The 18096-nt window shown below is 42.8% G+C and overlaps 1 protein-coding gene across 1 annotated transcript in view; it reads left to right on the top strand.

Annotated features, from left to right (window-relative positions):
• The window catches only part of PATJ (PATJ crumbs cell polarity complex component), a 195574-nt gene that overhangs the window by 51292 nt on the left and 126186 nt on the right, over nucleotides 1-18096 (top strand). The window contains exons 13-18 of the mRNA XM_044302377.1: nucleotides 727-803; nucleotides 1327-1383; nucleotides 2036-2170; nucleotides 4438-4599; nucleotides 7121-7183; nucleotides 8099-8239. Coding sequence (XP_044158312.1) covers nucleotides 727-803; nucleotides 1327-1383; nucleotides 2036-2170; nucleotides 4438-4599; nucleotides 7121-7183; nucleotides 8099-8239 — 635 coding nt within the window. The remainder of the gene's footprint in view (nucleotides 1-726; nucleotides 804-1326; nucleotides 1384-2035; nucleotides 2171-4437; nucleotides 4600-7120; nucleotides 7184-8098; nucleotides 8240-18096) is intronic.

Here is an 18096-nt window from a genome sequence, read left to right as displayed (position 1 = left end):
ATGTACACAGTGACTGCACCAGCAGAATAGTGAGTGCAGCTCTGGAGTATAATACAGGATGTAACTCAGGATCAGTACAGGATAAGTAATGTAATGTATGTACACAGTGACTGCACCAGCAGAATAGTGAGTGCAGCTCTGGAGTATAATACAGGATGTAACTCGGGATCAGTACAGGATAAGTAATGTATGTGCACAGTGACTGCACCAGCAGAATAGTGAGTGCAGCTCTGGAGTATAATACAGGATGTAACTCGGGATCAGTAATGTAATGTATGTACACAGTGACTCCACTTTACATGTAACAGGTAGAATATTAGTTATACTTGACCCCAACTGTCACATTTGACATGAAGTATGAATCGTTATATAATAAGTAATAACGTTATGTCCTCATGGTTATAGCAGTAGTGCAGCCTCATTGGTAGTAGTGGTGATGGCTGCTCCCTCCCAGTATGGAGGACACTGTAGTCTGATACTGTTCTGACTCCTAATATTAGATGTCGGCACAGTCTGAGTGGAGCTGGTGAAGCCATTTCATCTAAAGCGGTGGAAGGAATGGAAGCTATATTAGTATTGGGGGGATTAACCCTTGCCATCATATACTCCACTTTGACTGTCATTAAGGCCCTGTGTGTAACATTAGCATTACTTAGTTTTGCTCACTGTTCGCTTTTCTGTCCTGTCCGCAGTCTGTGTAATAAACCGCCATCCCTTTCTTCTCAGCCCCCGCCCTGTCGCCAGAGGCTGAAGCTCTGAAGACGAAGTGGGAGAAGCATCTTGGACCCGATTACCAAGTGATGGTATGTGCTGCAAGCCTTGGAACCGAGATACATGGGAAAAGAGGCCAGCAACTGTGTATCCTGTTATGTCCATTCATTAACCCTTTCACTGGACCTGTACAAAGTTGCATGAAGGTGCCCACATGTCCAAAGTAGTGGTCAGTATTTTCACAGTGTTAGGGCTCATGCACACAAACGTATTTTCTTTCCGTGTCCGTTCCGTTTTTGTTTGCAGACCATATACGGAACCATTCATTTCAATAGGTCCGCATTTTTTGCGGATCTGTTTTTTGCGGACCGCAAAATACATAGTCGTGTGCATGAGGCCTTACAGCTCAGGTTTTCTTTGTGTCCATGCAAAATGTGAAAACTGCTTTGAAATCCCTGGCAGAGAAAAAGTTAAAGGGGCACTCCAGCATGCATAGAGTTTTTAGGCGATGGTACTTGTTACCCTGTGGTGGCCACCATAGTCATGGCTGTAAATTAATAATATTATAATTGCTAAACTTCCTTTAATTTTTCCCCCCCCCCTACGAATCTACAGCTGGTTAATCTGAACATGAAAATTGAGGACGATGAAGAGCTGCAGAAATACTCTAAGGTCAGCCCTGCCCTTTTAAATAGCCTGCTGCATGATATAACACAAAAGGTTTCCATTCAATGAAGGAAAGCAGAGGTCTAGAAAGTACTGAGAAATAGAAAACCATTAATTTTTTTTAATAAGAGCTTTTATTGTTCTGTAGCGTTGTTATTTTAAAGAGACCCTGTCACCGGGATTTTGTGTATAGAGCTGAGGACATTGGTTGCTAGATCACCGCTAGCACATCCGCAATACCCAGTCCCCATAGCTCTGTGTGCTTTTATTGTGTAAAAAAAAAAACTGATTTGATACATATGCAAATTAACCTGAGATGAGTCCTGTATGTGAGATGAGTCAGAGATTGAAAATATGACTCTTCTCTGGTCACACAAGTAAGATATGACTCTTTTATGTTAATTTGCATATGTATCAAATCGTTCTTTTTACACAATAAAAGCACATAGAGCTATGGGGACTGGGTATTGCGGATGTGCTAGCGGCCATCTAGCAACCCATGTCCTCAGCTCTATACACAAAATCCTGGTGACAGGTTCCCTTTAATTTTTTTTTTTTTCTTTTGTATCCATATAATGCTGTTCACACGGGGAGTTATACTTTTTGCTGGGTCAAGGTTTCCGCTTTTTTGGCTAATATTTGTGCATTTTTATCTCAGCTTTTGCCAATACACACCATGAGGCTGGGAGTAGAGCTGGACTCCTTTGATGGTCACCATTATATATCCACTATTGCTCCTGAAGGTCCTGTGGCAAAACTTGGAATTTTGCAACCAGAAGATGAATTATTAGAGGTAAACATTGACCACTGACAACCTGAACTCAAGATATCGATATTATCTTACAGGAAAGAGGTTCACATTGTGCTGCACCTAGCCAGAACTTTAGAAAGTTAACAAGCAGAGAAAGTTTTCAGATTTTTATTCTGAAGCCCACTTAATTGTGAGTGCAGCTCTGGAGTAAAATACAGGATGTAACTCAGGATCAGTACAGGATAAGTAATGTAATGTATGTACACAGTGACTCCACCAGCAGAATAGTGAGTGCAGCTCTGGAGTAAAATACAGAATGTGACTCGGGATCAGTACAGGATAAGTAATGTATGTACACAGTGACTGCACCAGCAGAATAGTGAGTGCAGCTCTGGAGTATAATACAGGATGTAACTCAGGATCAGTACAGGATAAGTAATGTATGTACACAGTGACTGCACCAGCAGAATAGTGAGTGCAGCTCTAGAGTATAATACAGGATGAAACTCAGGATCAGTACAGGATAAGTAATGTAATGTATGTACACAGTGACTGCACCAGCAGAATAGTGAGTGCAGCTCTGGAGTATAATACAGGATGTAACTCAGGATCAGTACAGGATAAGTAATGTATGTACACAGTGAATGCACCAGCAGAATAGTGAGTGCAGCTCTGGAGTATAATACAGGATGTAATTTGGGATTAGTACTGGATAGGTAACGTATGCAGGCAGTGACTTCTTATGTAGATTGAGTGTATAGATAAACTATATAGTGTTGTGTTATGACATGACCACTGGTTCAATGTTATATTGGTCAGTGCATAAACAATCTGATCTTCTATTAATGTAGTTTGGTTGAATTTGTATTCTGCACGTGAACTGTGATTTCCCTCTGTGCTGCATACTGGGGTCAATATCCTAGTTTGTAGCCAGGGGCGGATTGGCCATAGACCTTACAGGGAAATTTCCCGGTGGGCTGATGCCCAGGGGGCGGCCTGAGTCTTCCTCATGGCCAGTGGAAGTTTTTGGGGATGTATTTTGTGAGGGACTGTGTGTTATTTGGCTCTGTTGGGGCGGTATAATGTGCCACAATATGGTATTGCTGGCCCTGCCTTCCATCAATTTGGACCCAACCACAAAACGGGGCCACTTTTAGTATTTTTTCCAGGGCCACTTTAAGTTTGTAACTGTAGAATATTGGCAGTTTTTGTGAGTAAATACTGCTGTTCACAATAGATACAAACTAACATTAACAAACGGAATGTGAAGTTTTCTAGAAGAACACTCTCTGACCGTCGGAGTCTATCAGGATTCAGCTCACGCACAATTTGACCTAAAGAGCTATACTGTCATGTCAGTACTCTGTGTGCACATAATTTAATAACCTCAAAAGGCTGTTGGATCTGGTTTTGTAGGAAATTTAATATCGCTCTGGAAGAAATGATATGTTTTGACAAAAAAAAAAAAATACAAGTACAAGACCTAATGTTTTGTAAAGCGGTGAAAAATGTATCTCAAGAAAAGTTTAATGCAGAATCATATTAGCTTGGTTGACATTCTTGGCCACGCCCCAACACATCTGCGCCATTTCATATTTGCTTGGAAATGTGTCATATCTACAAAGGTTCATTCCATTTTAAATGGTTCATAGATGAAAAATCATATTAACTTTTTACATCAACCCGAAAAAAGTCATTGTTAAGTGAGCGTAGCAGGCATAATATCGGCAAAAAAAAAAACCTAAGGTGCAGTCACTGTGTACATACATTACATTACTTACCCTGTACTGATCCTGAGTTACATCCTGTATTATACTCCAGAGCTGCGCTCACTATTCTGCTGGTGCAGTCACTGTGTACATACATTACATTACTTGACCTGTACTGATCCTGAGTTATACCCTGTGTAATGCTCCAGAGCTGCAATCACTATTTTACTGGTTGCTATTTTAAGCAGTCAGCAAGCTCTTTGGCACACGTTCCCCTAACAGCATAGCTGAGCCCCTATAATTTTGGGTGACAATAAAAAAAAAATGCTCCCCCAACTGCAGGTCATCAGAGCAAGGTCTCGGGGAATGCTGACTTTTAAGACCAAAGTCCTCATAGATTAGTCTATAATTTAGAAGGCCTTTAACTGAGAAGAGGGGTCTCCTCATAGCAACAATAAAGTGCGCCTCTGTCTTGGATTAGAGGGTAGAGTCATCCCCCCCTCCCGAAACTTTTTGAATGGTATTCTCTTTCACCCTCCTGATGTATACCTTGTGCTTTGTCCTTTAACCCGTGAATGACACTGAACCATTGGTTTGCAGGTGAACCAAGTCCAGCTATATGGAAAATCTCGCCGTGAAGCGATTTCCTTTCTCAAAGAAGCTCCCCCTCCGTTCACACTCGTCTGTTGCCGCCGTTTGGTTGATGATGAAAATGAGAATTTTGTGGATGATCCAAAAGATCTCAGGATCCAGAGTGATCGGGTAGGTGTGCAGCGGTAACGCACGATCATTACTGTTGTGCTGAGGACCACACTCTAACTTTACTTCTCTTACCTATTCTGATTTGGATATATACAATATTTTATTCTCCATTCACATCCAAAGATAAAGCAAAAATAGTTTTCTGGTTGCCTGGAATCTCTTATGTGTGACTGTGCAGTTAACTTTGGATGTGAATGGAGGAAAAAACATGACTTAAATGTAATGTTTTAGGCATGAGTCTATGTGGTGTGGTTTTGTATGGGGTGTAAGTTTTGTGACATAATGTAAAGTTTTGAGCATACTTTGGCATTTTTGCAGTACTTTATGATTTTGCCACTTTTTTTGTATAGTGTTTTTGCATTTTTGGGGTTTTGGCATAGATTTTGGCTTCATCAGGGGTTGTGGAGTAAATTTACACTTTGTTGCACAGTTTGGGTATGGTTGTGGATTTTATGTATAGATGGGTATGGTTGGGGTTTTTATGTGTACAGTCGTGGCCAAAAGTTTTGAGAATTACATAAATATTGGAAAAGTTGCTGCTTAGGTTTTTATAATAGCAATTTGCATATAATCCAGAATGTTATGAAGAGTGATCAGATGAATTGCATAGTCCTTCTTTGCCAATGAAAATTAACTTAATCCCAAAAAAACCTTTCCACTGCATTTCATTGCTGTCATTAAAGGACCTGCTGAGATCATTTCAGTAATCGTCTTGTTAACTCAGGTGAGAATGTTGACGAGCACAAGGCTGAAGATCATTATGTCAGGCTGATTGGGTTAAAATGGCAGACTTGACCTGTTAAATTGAGGGTGATGCTTGAAATCATTGTTCTTCCATTGTTAACCATGGTGACCTGCAAAGAAACGCGTGCAGCCATCATTGCGTTGCATAAAAATGGCTTCACAGGCAAGGATATTGTGGCTACTAAGATTGCACCGCAATCAACAATTTTTAGGATCATCAAGAACTTCAAGGAAAGAGGTTCAATTCTTGTTAAGAAGGCTTCAGGGCATCCAAGAAAGTCCAGCAAGCGCCAGGATCGTCTCCTAAAGAGGATTCAGCTGCGGGATCGGAGTGCCACCAGTGCAGAGCTTGCTCAGGAATGGCAGCAGGCAGGTGTGAGCGCATCTGCACGCACAGTGAGGCCAAGACTTTTGGAAGATGGCCTGGTGTCAAGAAGGGCAGCAAAGAAGCCACTTCTCTCCAAAAAAAACATCAGGGACAGATTGATCTTCTGCAGAAAATATGGTGAATGGACTGCTGAGGACTGGGGCAAAGTCCTATTCTCCGATAAAGCCTCTTTCCGATTGTTTGGGGCATCAGGAAAAAGGCTTGTCCGGAGAAGAAAAGGTGAGCGCTACCATCAGTCCTGTGTCATGCAGTAAAGCCTCCTGAGACCATTCATGTGTGGGGTTGCTTCTCATCCAAGGGAGTGGGCTCACTCACAATTTTGCCCAAAAGCACAGCCATGAATAAAGAATGGCACCAAAACACCCTCCAACAGCAACTTCTTCCAACAATCCAACAACAGTTTGGTGAAGAACAATGCATTTTCCAGCACGATGGAGCACCGTGCCATAAGGCAAAAGTGATAACTAAGTGGCTCGGGGACCAAAACGTTGACATTTTGGGTCCATGGCCTGGAAACTCCCCAGATCTTAATCCCATTGAGAAGAATTTGTGGTCAATCCTCAAGAGGCGGGTGGACAAACAAAAACCCACTAATTCTGACCAACTCCAAGAAGTGATGATGAAAGAATGGGTTGTATCAGTCAGGACTTGGCCCAGAAGTTGATTGAGAGCATGCGCAGTCGAATTGCAGAGGTCCTGAAAAAGAAGGGCCAACACTGCAAATACTGACTCTGCATAAATGTCATGTAATTGTCGATAAAAGCCTTTGAAACGTATGAAGTGCGTGTAATTATATTTCACTACATCACAGAAACAACTGAAGATCTAAAAGCAGTTTAGCAGCAAATTTTGTGTCATTCTCAAAACTTTTGGCCAGGACTGTAGTTTCCATGTGTTTATGGATGTTATGTATAGATGGGCTCTGATCTGGGTATAGATTTGTGCACTTTTGAATTTTTGTCAGCATTTTATGGTTTAGGTATAGTTTGGAAGTTAAAGAACAGTTTTGGGCGTAGTTACAGGTTTATTCCCATCTTCTCATTTCCATAATGTCCCACCTCTGGCACACTCCCTTGCATCTCCATTCATTGCTGTCGCTTCTATACAGAGATGGCCTCTCATCAGAACATCCGTATGCAATAGGGGAGTCATGGGGAAAGCCGAGGAATCGGCGCCATAAGTCCTATAAGCTGCATCAATGGGGCCTTTATGGAATATTCTATGGATCCACCCAACTGTGTTCTGCTTTTCCAGTAGATATTCTGTATCTTCTCTTACATAATTTGTCATAAATTGCTCATTTTTGTGTCACGCACTGTATTCCTCTAATACTCTGTATCGGTGTCATGGCATCTATGCTCCATCACTTGATTTGCCTTTCTTCTGCAGCAGGATGAAGGGGGTGAAGTCTTCATGGCGGCAGAGTTAGTTGGCACCGAATATCATCAAAAGGTAAGGTGAATCGCACCCACCCGCAGTGTGCCATCTAGAACACCCCCAAGGTCTGTCTGCCAGTGATACCTCTGCACTGCCTATAGCTACACCCCCACGTTTTAAACGTTTCAATGTATTTTGTTTAAATCTACAAATAATCTGTGCCGGTTTTGACTCATTCGATGTTTTTCTGCTCCGTTCATGTCCAAAGTTTCATAATTCTGCTGGGCCCCCTTTCCTGCTGCGCAGCGCATTGTGGAGCTCTGATGTCAGCGTTGGGTCACATGTCTGACAGCAGAGCGGGGTTTAACCTGTGTCTGCGTCCAATGGCAACCAGAACACAGCTTTGGATGTGAATGGAGTAGACAACATGGAATTCAGAAACTGGAAGGAATGTAAACTGGGGGCACCGCCTGCATCATTGGCTGCCCCAGTACAAGCAGCCGTGCTGTACAGCTCCTATTAGGCATAAGGCAACGGTGCCCATTCCCAATATAGGAGACTGAAACCTCCTTGGGTCAGACCACTACAGTCTCTATATATCAGGGTCTTGAATCTAGCTGTAGGCAGATGAAGCATCCCTGCATTTTGCTTTACTTGTCTGTACTTACCACATCCTAAATAATTTCTCATACTCTAGTCACATCCAGAGCTGCATTCACTTGTGTTTACAGCTCTCAGATTTCAGGACCTCATGTCCCGCTGCTGCCCTTCATTGTCCGCACAGAAAGCATGATGGGAGATGTGGTGTTGAGCGGCAGAACCTCCCCAGTCCCCTGGTGCCAAATTTGCAGGTTTGCCGTTCCATAAACCTTAGTCAGGAACGAGCTGCACATCTCAAACCTTGACCAATTTACCAAGTACTACTACTCCAACCGGAATCTACTTTCCTAGTTTTCCCCCAAAAATATAACAATATGAGTTTCTTTGTAGGAACAATCAGTTGAGGACCTGACCCATGTCCATGACGAGGATTATGATGACGGAGAGTTGACTTTGTGGTCTCCGGAAGTTGACGTTGTCGAATTGGAAAAGGACAAGCGCGGTCTTGGGTTCAGTATCCTGGACTACGAGGTAAGAGACGCGTTTCTGGAGGGCAGAGGCTGCCACTGGAATCGGATACTGTGAAGCATATCCATCCAGTGACCCCTTTGATATGCTGCAGGACATCAATTGTCTCAACGTTGACTCTTCCTTCACACATAGTTTTATTTGAGGCATTTTTTTAAAAACAATTTCCGGTCTTTTGCTCCCTTTTGTTCTGGGATATCCACATTTTTGCACAGGGAAACGCCACTGCGAAAACCCCACCCCGTGTGGCCGTACCCTAAAAGCGCCAAAATATCTATGCGTGAAACCACCCATAAAGAGGTATACCAAAGCAGACTACCACTTTTTCCAGGATTCTTTTTTTTTTTTTTTTTCCTGAAATAGCGCCACTCCATCCCAGGCCATGTCCGGTATTGCCGTTTGTCCTCATTTAAGGGTATTGGGCTCCCCTGCAATACCAGACATGACCTATAGGCAGAAATGGCGCTGTTTCAGGAAGCAGTACAGACTTTCCAGGCAACTTCCTTACAGACTTTGATACCATTTTTGATGAGGAAAAGGCAGAATTTCCTGCGTAAATGTGCAAACATTTCAGTATTTCATCCACCTCCATTGGTGATTGTTCTCATTTCCAGATTACCTCTGTTAGGTTTATAGTTTAAAGGGGATCGCAAGATGTCCTATTGGTGCATTTTGGGATGATAAAAGGGGTCCCTTCCCTGTTTTGGACTTCCCCATATTAGAGTAGCTGCAAAGAAGGACTCTCATTTTAAAGGACCCGGACGCCATATTGATTTCAAGGGAAGTGGTCGTAGCGGTCAGCTTGCATTTTTATATAATACCATTATTTACTTTGTCCCCTAATGTCATTTTCGTAATTTTCTTTCCTCCAGATTTTATTGAAAGCAGCAGTCTCGGCACTTGTCACAATTAAACAATGGCCGCCTCCACTTTGAATAACGATCATCCAGTGACAGGTTCTGCAGCTTTCTGATATACTTTGTGCTTCAGCCCTTACTGTTCACAGGGTCTCTGAAACACTGGTTGATGCAGAGCTTGTTACAATGTAGCAGAGTTCTTTTGTTGGTCGGAATGGGGGTTTCAGCCTCTGGATGTAACCACTGATTCACTGACGGCTAGCAGAGTTCTTGAAATTGTGTGAACTGAATTGCAAAGTATATTGTATAATACAAAGTGATGATATAAAGGCTAAACCTTTTACGTAATAGCTGGACAGATCCTGTTGGCCGCCTCGGCTTCTTCTCTAGTGCGCTCCCAGTCAGTGCAGATGTGGAGACCCTTCTACTGTGCAAAGCTCCAGTTTAGTCCCTGTTTGCGCTGCACATTTGTACGTTGGGGGCAGACTGTATTCTGTCAGGTCTACGGTATATTTTTTTTTTTTCATGGGTCGTTGTGGGAATTGCCCGTTTTTGTTAGTGATCGGCGTTCTGAAAACTGCCAGAGTCAGTAACCGCGCGTCTGTAGTCTGAGGTACAACCTTGGGCAGACCTTTCCTTAAGCAATACACAATTCTGCTTACATCAGTCAAAGAAAATGCTACCCAGGAGTCGTGCACCTTCAGACGACTTTAATACGCGAACCTATTTTTAATTGTTTCACAGCATTTATTTTTATTTTTTTACTCTTTCACCTTGTGTTTAAGGTATATCCATTTTATTAATTCAATGCTGAATTTGCTGCCTCCTAAAAACCCACCACGCCCCTTTCCTGAAATACTCTGTGCTGCTAAGCCTCCTTCCGCTATGTTAACCCTCAGCCTTGTCTCCATCCCACATCTCATATTACGCTTTTGGCCCTGTCACATACAGGGAAGACAGGATACTGCTTCCATGAGACCAGCACACTCCTCTCCTGAAATACTCTGTGCTGCTGAGCCTCCTTCCGCTATGTTAACCCTCAGCCTTGTCTCCATCCCACATCTCATATCATGCTTTTGGCCCTGTCACATGCAGGGAAGACAGGACACTCCTCTCCTGAAATACTCAGCGCTGCTGGGGTTTCTTTCACTTTCTAAGAGACTTTGCAAACAGCCTTGATAAACTAAAAAAATTTTTTTTTTTTTGTGTGTGTGCCGACAGCTGCTATGCAGACAAATGCGTTTCCATGGTTACAGATGACAACAAACTCTGTGTGTGGGTTGATTTTGCAGTCGCTCCACTAACCCTGCCCCCCTCATAAAGGGGTTGTGTCATGAAAAATATCTTACATTTTCTTTTCAACCCAATCTGAATACTTTCGTAATTGCATATAATTAAAAATGATAAATAGCCAGTGAGCTTTTAACTAAAATGTATGTGTATAGCACCACCTGCTGTTTGTTCTTTTCCTTATTTCTCTGCCTCATTGCGGTGGTCGCACATGCTCAGTTTAAATCTGCAATTGCCACCAGACGTATGTTCTGTTAGAAGCTGTGGCAGTTGCAGGGAGAGAGCTGCAGCAGAAAGGACATGCCCCCCTGGGCTGCCAGGTTAAAGATAATCTGGAAGAGCAACTGAAGCAATGAATTGGGAGATCTCTGGATCCATGTGAGGTCCAGGTCTGGTTCTAGCCTTGTTAGAAAGTCATTGTCATGCACTATATGATGTCTGATTTTCATTTTTTACATCAATTATAGCAGACCCATGACGTAGCTGTATGCCATGGGTCTGTTCCCTAAACATGGCGCACGCTCGCACCTGCAGCGGGCGCCTTAGCCGCGGGGTCTCTGCTATTTAAAATAGCAGAGAGCCGCGGCATTGCGGTGGTCGCACATGCTCAATTTAAATCTGCAATTGCCACCAGACGTATGTTCTGTTAGAAGCTGTGGCATCTTACCTTACAGATGCCGTGGTCAAATGTGACCACGGCATCTGCGCAGACCGGAACCAGAAGTCACGCGCTTCCGGTCCAGTAACGGCGTTCCCCGGTTGAGATCGGGGGACCTGTCCCTCTGTCTAATTGACCGAAGCCTCAAGCCGGCTTCAGAGTAAATTAGATGTTTATATCAATACAGGCCACTAGGTGGCAGCCTTGTATTGATATAGTGCAAATGAAGCCTTCAATGATTGCTATTTAGCCATCACTGAATACTATGGGCAATCGAATGATTGGCAGTTATTGTCACCCAAGGTGAATAAAAAAAATAAGTGCCAGTTTTTTGTTTTTTTTACAAATTATATAAAAAAAAAAAAGTTAAAATCACCCCCCTTTCCTTAAAATAAAAATACTTAACCAATAAAAAAAATAAACATCATGGGCATCGCCGTGTGCGAAAATGCCCATACTAATAAAATATAACAATATTAATGGCATACGGGAAAAAAAATAAAGCCAATTTGCTATTTTTTGTCACTTCAACTACCCAAATTTTTTTTAATAAAAAGTGATCAAAAAGTTGCAGACACTTAAAATTGGTATCACTGAAAAGAACAGATCATCCTGGAAAAAATGAGCCCCGTACACATAGCTACAAAAAAGTTCTTGGGGTCAGAATATGGTTATGGAACCGTACTGACCTGGAGAATGAAGATGAAGATAACGGGTCAATTTTACTGCATAGTGTACAGTGTAAAAAAATCAATAAAAAAAATATTTATCAGAATTGCATTTTTTCCCAATTCTACCCCATTTGGAATTTTTTCTCCACTCCCCACTATGCAACCGCAAATGGTGCCATTAGAAAGTACAACTTGTGCCGCAAAAAATAAGGCCTAATGAGGCTATATGAGTAGAAAAATAAAAAAAGTTAGAACTATGGGAAGGCGGGGAGTGAAAAACGAAAGCACAAAAAAAAAAATCCCAGGGTCCTTAAAGGGTTAAAGGATGTGAAGAGAAAGTAAACCTGAAATAATCTTGCCCCCGCTGTTTCAGGATCATGCAGAAAATCTTGCAGACTAACAAACAGTAATGTAGAAATCCTGCAGAGAACACAGACCTCTTGCCATTTTCATCTAGGGACAATCTGCAGTCAGAGCAGAGAGGGAACGCCCCTGCTGCAGCCACATGTCTTGTAGCTAGACACGGGACAGTGAGGGGGAGGAGGGGGATGATGGTGGAGCTCCTGGAACACAGAGATTTATTGACATACATCAGTTTTTATTTTGATATAATATGAAAGAAAATAGGATCAAAAGAAAGCAGAAGCTTAAAAAAGGAAGGGCTAAAATATTATTATTTGTTCCTGTAGAAATGTTTTGGCTTTTTAAATTTAACATTCATGGCTGAAAAAGTCTACATACCCGCTGCAACTCGGAGCATTTCTATGGATGTTTCTCTTGCAAAAAGTCATAGCATAGCCCAACAAAGTTCACGGACCTCAAGAACTTATAGAAGTAGCTGGAAAGATGGCATGTCCCCTTAAAATCATGCATACAGGATGCAGACTGCACATACTATTGAATTACAGCTTGTATCCATAAAAGACATTCAGATAATATCCCCCCCCCCCCCCATACTTCCTTTACAAAGTTTTAGAGTAAATTCAGTGAGCAGGATTTGGCACTGATTGAAAGCTGCTCACAATAATTACTGATCACGATGACACAAAAAACACCCGAGTGAAACGCTCCCTTATTTTGCTCATTGCTCCAGGACTTAATTCAGTCAGCGAGTAATTTCATATAATTGTCGCAATTTAGGGTACAGAGATGAGCTCTACAAGGAGAGGAATGCCTCCCAGGACCACCGCGCCGCCGCTCTCCCCCCTCGTCTCCCTCTTCTGTCACTTTTATTTATTTATTTCCTCCGATCCTGACGGTAAAATAAATGTGATCTATCTGCTGCCACTGGCTTTTTAAAGCATGACATTACATTTCAAAGTTATTGGCTATAAAAATTCACGCAGGCAGCAAAGCCTCGGGGCGACAAATGGACCCTGCGCCCGATCGTTCATCTTGCAGAATTGTCTGATGTGCTGATCGCGAGCAAATTTGTTTGTGAACTTTACAGATATACGTGTAATTATACCGGAGGCTGACGGGAGCAGCCAAGGATGGGGGTTCAAATCCACTAATATTTAGCAATCGCTTCAAGTGCATGGGGTATTTTCTGAAAGTGATATTGAAGAGGAGTCCACATGGAAAAGCCTCTGATCAGCCCCATTGAATGAGGCTGATCCTTGTGTGGATCTCCCGCCACATCCACTGGAAATCCACGGCAGAAATGTTAGTGTCGGCCATAGTTTTTTACTGCAGATCCTTCTCTAACGCTGGGTTCAGACCTGAGCATTGTGAAACGAGCGCTCTGTATGCGCGATTGTACGGGCGTTTACAATCGCGCATACAGAGACAGGGGTGCACACATTGTCGCACGTTCCCGAATTTCTATGTGCGGGAACGCGCGACAAACGCCCAAAAAAAAGCTCAAGCACTTGTTTGAGCGTCGGGCGTTTTACAGCGCGATCGTACGCGCTGTAAAACGCCCAGGTGAGAACCATTCCCATACCCTGGTTTCACACCTAAGCGTTTCTCAAACGCGCATTTTTATGCGCGTTTTTTGTAATAGTAAACGCGCGTTTGACGCGCGTTTGGGTGATTGACAGCAGTGTTGTCCAAAGAGTCTATGGCCCAAACACGCGTCAAACGCCCCAAAAAAAGCTCCTGAACTTGTTTATGCGACGAGCGTTTTACAGCGCGTTCAAACGCGCTGTAAAATGCTCAAGTGTGAACCAGGGCCATAGGGAAGCATTGGTATTCATGTGTTGAGCGTTTTACAGTGCGTTTGAACGCGCTGTAAAACGCTCAAGTGTGAACTTAAGCTGGGTTCACACCTAGGCGTTTCTCAAACGCGCGTTTCTATGCGCGTTTTTTTTAATAGTGGACGCGCGTTTGACGCGCGTTTGGGTGATTGACAGCAGTGTTGTCCAAAGAGTCTATGGCCCAAACGCGCGTCAAACGCGCCAAAAAAAGCTCCTGTACTTGTTTGAGCGTCGGGCGTTTTACAGCGCGATCGTACGCGCTGTAAAACGCCCAGGTGTGAACCCTTCCCATAGGGAATCATTGGTTCTTGCCTGTTGTGCGTTTTACAGCGCGTAGGAACGAGCTGTAAAACGCTCAGGTTGTGAACCCAGCGTTAGGGATAGGGAATCATTAATTCTTGCCTGTTGTGCGTTTTACAGCGTGTAGGAACGCGCTGTAAAACGCTCAGGTGTGAACCCAGCGTAAATCAAGTGCATCATATTTGATTTTCTGACATGAAAACTTGACCTAATGCTATCTCCTATTATAATACTATCCCCTATATACAATAATGTAACTACTATAATACTGCCTCCTATGTACAAGAATATAACTACTATAATACTGCCTCCTATGTACAAGAATATAACTACTATAATACTGCCTCCTATGTACAAGAATATAACTACTATAATACTGCTCCTATGTACAAGAATATAACTACTGTAATACTGCCCCCTATATACAAGAATATAACTACTATAATACTGCTCCTATATACAAGAATATAACTACTATAATACTGCTCCTATGTACAAGAATATAACTACTATAATACTGCCCCCTATGTACAAGAATATAACTACTAGAATACTGCTCCTATATACAAGAATATAACTACTATAATACTGCTCCTATGTACAAGAATATAACTACTATAATACTGCTCCTATGTACAAGGATATAACTACTATAATACTGCCTCCTATGTCCAAGAATATAACTACTATAATACTGCCTCCTATGTATAAGAATATAACTACTATAATACTGCTCCTATGTACAAGAAGATAACTACTATAATACTGCTCCTATGTACAAGAAGATAACTACTATAATACTGCTCCTATGCACAAGAGTATAACTACTATAATACTGCTCCTATGTACAGGGATATAACTACTATAATGCTGCCTCTTATGTCCAAGAATATAACTACTATAATGCTGCCTCTTATGTCCAAGAATATAACTACTGTAATACTACCCCACCATACACATAGTTAGTAACTGTGACTGCAGGAAGCAAGAGTTTAATCATGCACACATTTTAAGAAGTTAATCGGCGAAAAATGTTGTACTGGAAAATGACAAGATGTGAAGTGGAGGTTCACAAAATCAACCAATCACATTTTAGCTTCTATCGCACTCCCCAACATTGAAATTGTATTACAAAGAAGGAAAAGTTGTGTTTTTGTGCAAATCACGGCATGGCTAAACATGTTAATGATATGCAAATGATAAGAGAAACAAAAACAAAATATTCAAAGTATCTCGATTTATTTAGTATCGATATGAGTGTCATGCACAGAAATACCCACACTTCCATGTCTTGGCAGATATCAGTGAGGTTATTAGGTTATCTGAGGAATGCTCTGCCAGGCTGAATGCACTTGGGCACACAAATCATCAAGATCCGCTGCTGGCAGCTCCCATTGCAATTGCTGACCGATGATGTGCTCGATGAGAGACAAGTCCAGAGACACTGCAGGCCATGGTGGCATGTTCAGCACACGCAGGCTGCTCACGTTAGCATGAGCAACATGGGGCCTGGCTTTGACCTTTTGAAAAACAGTTCCTAGAACGCTTTGCAGCAATGACTGTACCACTGGTTCCACGATCAAATCAATGGAACGCCGAGCTGAAATGAAGACTAAAGCAGTCCGGCTACCGTACATTATCCCACCTTACAACATAATCTCAGTAGTAGGACTGGTGACATTCCCTTGTGAAGGCCTCTTCATTGTGTTGCCCATGCGGTCCCCAGACCAACCTCCGGCTATCATTGCATCCAGGACAAAAGCGGAGAGGACAGACCTCGATTCCAGCCTCCATGGTCTTGCTGTGCACCATAATAGCCTCTGATACCAGTGGCGTGAGGTCAGTGGAGCACCTGTAGCTGGATGTCTGGCTCGTAGCCCAATGTCATGCAGACACCTTCTGATAGTTTGTGTACTGTTTGCCGCCCTAGGCTTGGGATGTGACAATTCCACTTGCAGTACAAAATGGATCACTACACGCCATTCTTCTACTCAGATGGTCCATCCAGGTGGAGGTTCTCCTCTCTGCTCCTCTTGCCGGTATTACAATTCATTGGGAGAAGAACAACCACCAGGACACAACATTGACCAGTGCTGACATCTTGGCCTCAGCGCATAGGGATCTGCTGGAGTGATAGACCGAGGCCTCTCAGCTCAAGGATTCTGTCCTTCTCAGTTTATGACAAGTGATAACTGAAATGTCGATGAACAGGGGGCATCGCACAATCATCCCGCACGACTTCATGTGATTTTTGAGGTTTCGTGTTGCTGAAAAACTTTGCTCCTGATCTGGCTTTTGTGCCCCTCCCACATGCCACAGATTGGAGCTAGGTGCTAGAAAATGTCATAATCTGCAGATCTTAGCGACACCTGCTACTTCCTTGATTTACGTAACCTCACCGCTCGTCCTTCTTGGTGCAGTTTCAGTGTTGAGGAGTGAATAAACCCATAAACCACTGGTTGTCATCGCTGTGTATTGTACAGGATACTGTAAATCTTCTGACCGGCGTGGTACGTTCTGTTTAATATTCCCCCCTTGTTCTGGGAGGCAGTGATGTCATGTAGGCCTCTAGGCGGGCCTCCCCTTCAGATTTATTAGTCCCAATTACAATATTTGATAATATTTGTAATGTACAGGGAGCACTTTACAAGAATTAAACTTCTCAGTACGGATATGCATTTGCAAAATTGCATATCCCCGTGGGCATATTTCCTCTGTGATTCCAGCACATCGCGCTTCCCTATGCAGCAGAAATCTCCATAGTGTAAGAAATGCTTTTAAGACGCTCCCCCCCCCCCCCCACCCATCCCACACTGGATGGATAGACAGACCAGTAAGTGCCTCTGGGGTTAAGGTTACTGGTTCGAAAAGACTTTTCCAATAACTATGGTATTTGAGCGGGAGCCTAAGTCTTCCATATTCAGTTATATGCTAATGAGCGAATCCATTTCGAGTAGATTGGAGTTTGACGTTCTCCAGAAAACACTTGTTCATTACTCACTAAATAGCGACCTCTTGTCCTGAATTACCGTCTTCTCCGGGAAACTGGTGACATGGAAAATTGCATTTTTTTTCTCTTTTTATTCTTCTTGGCTTTACCTATAATTAAACTGAATTAAACTTAGATTTAACTGAACACCGTGGGTGTAACCACCGGAATAGGAGCTGCTCCGGGGCCCCAACAGCTTGAGGGGGGGGTCCATTTTTACTCACATATAGTTCAGCTAGTGATGACTATGGAAGGGGCATAGAAAATTGAATTTGGCCCCGTTCTAAGTTTTACTGTGAAGACGCATTTGTTGTGTGCATTATCACTTCTCTTTGGCTTTATTTTTTGCATTATCCCTGTATTGTGACCTCACTGTGTGCATTCTCCTTGTACTGTGACCTCACTGTGTGCATTCTCCTTGTACTGTGACCTCACTGTGTGCATTATCCCTGTACTGAGACATCACTGTGTGCATTCTGCCTGTACTGTGACATCACTGTGTGCATTTTCCCTGTACTGTGACGTCACTGTGTGCATTTTCCCTGTACTGTGACGTCACTGTGTGTATTATCCCTGTACTGTGACGTCACTGTGTTTATTATCTCTGTACTGTGACGTCACTGTGTTTATTATCCCTGTCCTGTGACGTCACTGTGTTTATTATCCCTGTCCTGTGACATCACTGTGTGTATTATCCCTGTACTGTGACATCACTGTGTGTATTATCCCTGTCCTGTGACATCACTGTGTGTATTATCCCTGTACTGTGACATCACTGTGTGTATTATCCCTGTACTGTGACATCACTGTGTGTATTATCCCTGTACTGTGACATCACTGTGTGTATTATCCCTGTACTGTGACATCACTGTGTGTATTATCCCTGTACTGTGACAT

The sequence above is a fragment of the Bufo gargarizans genome, chromosome 7 (assembly GCF_014858855.1).
Source record: "Bufo gargarizans isolate SCDJY-AF-19 chromosome 7, ASM1485885v1, whole genome shotgun sequence".
In the NCBI taxonomy this organism is placed as follows: domain Eukaryota; kingdom Metazoa; phylum Chordata; class Amphibia; order Anura; family Bufonidae; genus Bufo; species Bufo gargarizans.
The sequence above is the reverse complement of the archived record's forward strand: the minus strand, read 5'-3'. Positions and strand labels throughout refer to the sequence as shown.